We start from the raw sequence: 2944 nt of genomic DNA on the forward strand, positions 1-2944 counted from the left end.
TGGAAGAAACTTTTAACTTCACTCTCCTCGCATCTCTTTCTCCTTTTTTTGATTTTTTTTTAAAAGCAATTTCCAACCAAAGTTCTCGGACTCGTTTCCCTTGCTGTAGCCGGGGTACACGATGGCCAGCTCGGGCATCCAGCTCCTGGGGTTCCTCCTCTCTCTGGTCGGCGTCGCTACCACCGTGGCCGCCACCCTGATGGTGCAGTGGAAGAAGCAGGCGCAGGGGAAGGCGCACAGGGTGTACGAGGGTTTGTGGATGAGCTGCAGCGGCAACGAGAGAACGACCTGTGAATCCCACGAGTCGCTCCTGAAGCTTCCCAGTGAGTTTTTATTTTTTTACAAAATCTCCTCCAGAAACCAGGCGCTGCTCGTTGAGATGCCTTCCACAGACAACACGTTTCTATAATTAGACTCAAGTGTTTGGGTCGAGCTTGTGATGCCATCAAGCCTAATGTTTGTTAAAAGATAAAAATGTTTTAATCCTGAATTACTTATCATAAAATGTTCTCTTTGTTGGACTCTTTCACTCACTGGATTTGCATGACATGCTCAAAGTTGATCTTGGTTATGAATTATAATGATTTTATTTGTTTTACAAAGTGCTTTTTATTTCAGAAACTTATATTGAAATGCTGCATTGCACTCGTCCTGATGTTTTCTGTGGAAAGAGTTTTCTTTGTACTATTGATGCATTTCTAATGATTTATACAGGAATATTTGTTTTTTACCCTACTGCTGCCAATCTCCTCCTTTTCTATTTTGTACAATTACATTTTTATTTCCCCTTTATCTCGTTTGCTCTTGACAAAGGTTAAACTTATTCCATGGCTTAACTATGAGTAACATGCTGTTTTAGAAAGAGACCCAAACAGAGATTATGTCCAACAATCTGAGACTGTGTCAGTTTGAAGCTCACACATCTGTTCACATCTGTCCTCCTCTGCAGCCGAGGTGCAGGCGACCAGGGCCGTGATGCTGCTCAGCATCTTCCTCTCTGCTGTGGCCCTGCTGGTCTCCACCGTGGGGATGAAGTGCACACGATTCATGAACGGAAAGAACGAGAGCAAATCCACTACAGCCATGATCGGAGGAATCATGCTCATGATCTCAGGTGTGTGTTCAGTGCTTACCAGTTCGGAGTGGGTTAGTTGACCTGAGGAGCTCGAGCTGGAAACTTCAATGTCAATTTCCTTCGCCGGGAATTTGAAATGAGGTTGTACTAATTTATTTGCTGTCCTTGATTAGAGATTTTCTACTCTAATTTGCTGTCTTTTAAATGTATTAAGTTGATGTCTTTGAACCTTTGTACTCTTGTTTTTGTTTGGCCTCCCAGTTAAAGTTAACGACTAAGATAATAAAGCGGAGCTTGACTTATAGACCTGGAACAATTAAATCAATGAATTGATAGCAAAATAATAATAATTTATTAATTAATTATTTTACAGATTATTTTCTCTGATCAATGTGCTAAAACATAACCCAACAGCATTATCCCACATGTTTTTTAAGAAACTGGGGTGGAATAATTAACATTTTCCTACAAGAAGATCAGTAGATTCTCCTGTTATTTGCAATCTGAACTGATGAGGATTTGGGCTTTGATGAACAATGTCTTCTTCTTCAGGTTTATTGACTCTGATCATCACTTCCTGGTACGTTAAAATGATCGTCCAGAAGTTCCATTCATCCAATCACCTGCAAAGGTACAGCTGTGAAGAGAAGCCTTCAGCACACACGAACACACACACATACACACTGATCTTGTAAACATGCACATCCATTTAAATGAGCGTGTATCTGGGTCTTTTTTTTTCCAGCTTTGAGTTTGGTAAGGCGGTGTTTGTCAGCTGGGTCGGGGGCCTCCTCACTATGGCCGGTGGCACCTTCCTGAGCTGTCGTCGATGCTCACGGTCTGAATCACCTGAGTCCGGAAACTCCATCCTCCACCTGCCCACCACTAACTCCAAGTCCAACTACGTGTAGTCGCGGGGGAGCCGGGAGGCGACACAGTCCATCCAGGGGACAACTTGATTGTTGTAAATATACACGTTCATCCAGCCAGTCATTTCCTTGTTTGTTTTTTTTAGTCGTGTCCATTTTAAACACGTTGAACTCCGTCGGCTTGTTTGAATTCATATGAAATCATGATGTTTCTCTTCACAGGGAAGAACACTTGTTTGAATAGTTTTGCAGTGGAGCTGTCAAGTTTTTCACTGTGTAGCAGGACTTCTGTACTTTTTTTACAGTGTACTTTTCTAAACAGGTCATTTCCTCTTACCTCTTCAGTTTTACACAGATTGAATGTTTGTTTATGTTGTTCGTTTCATGGTTTCACATCTTTAGTCCCGTAACTCATCAAGTTGTTTTTCTACATACTATGGAAACTACAAAGATCACAGTTTGTAGATTTTGAGAAGAAAAAATAAAATGAATTTGTTTTCAATAATGTTGTTGACCTTGTTTTCAGATTGCATAGAAATCTGTGTATAACTCAGCAAATTACTGACAAACACATTTTGATTCTAGATAAAGATTTACTATTATAAATGATTTTAAATAAGATTAAGTACACTTTTATATGTATCTTTGTACACAACACAAGGTATTCAATGGTATCTGTTACAACTGTAACCACTGTGCACTCAAATAGAGAATTTATTGGAGAAGGGGAAAGGATTTCTGAATAATTCAAGCTTAGAAAAATATCATGAGTATCACTACTCCTTCTTAAATAGTGAACGATAAAACTTTGCAGTACTTCTCACATCAAGTTGAAAGTGAAACAACAAAAACAAATGTATAATCAAGAGGAAAGAATGAAGATAAGTATCATGTTAGAATCTCTCATGGGAGTGACTCACTTCCTGAATCCTCAGACAAGAAGTGACAATAAAACTGGAGAGAATGGTAAACTGTGCGATGGAGGTATTTGTGGCAGTGG

The 2944-nt window shown here is 39.8% G+C and overlaps 1 protein-coding gene across 1 annotated transcript; it reads left to right on the forward strand.

The window, feature by feature from the left end:
- LOC133010811 (claudin-1) lies at positions 1–2366 on the forward strand. Its single transcript, XM_061078451.1, has 4 exons — positions 1–323; positions 950–1114; positions 1628–1706; positions 1821–2366. The coding sequence occupies exons 1-4, from the start codon at positions 122–124 to the stop codon at positions 1984–1986; spliced, it is 612 nt and encodes a 203-aa protein (XP_060934434.1). The 5' UTR covers positions 1–121; the 3' UTR covers positions 1987–2366.
- Positions 2367–2944: the final 578 nt, after the last annotated feature.

This window comes from Limanda limanda, chromosome 9, assembly GCF_963576545.1.
Source record: "Limanda limanda chromosome 9, fLimLim1.1, whole genome shotgun sequence".
Lineage (NCBI taxonomy): Eukaryota > Metazoa > Chordata > Actinopteri > Pleuronectiformes > Pleuronectidae > Limanda > Limanda limanda.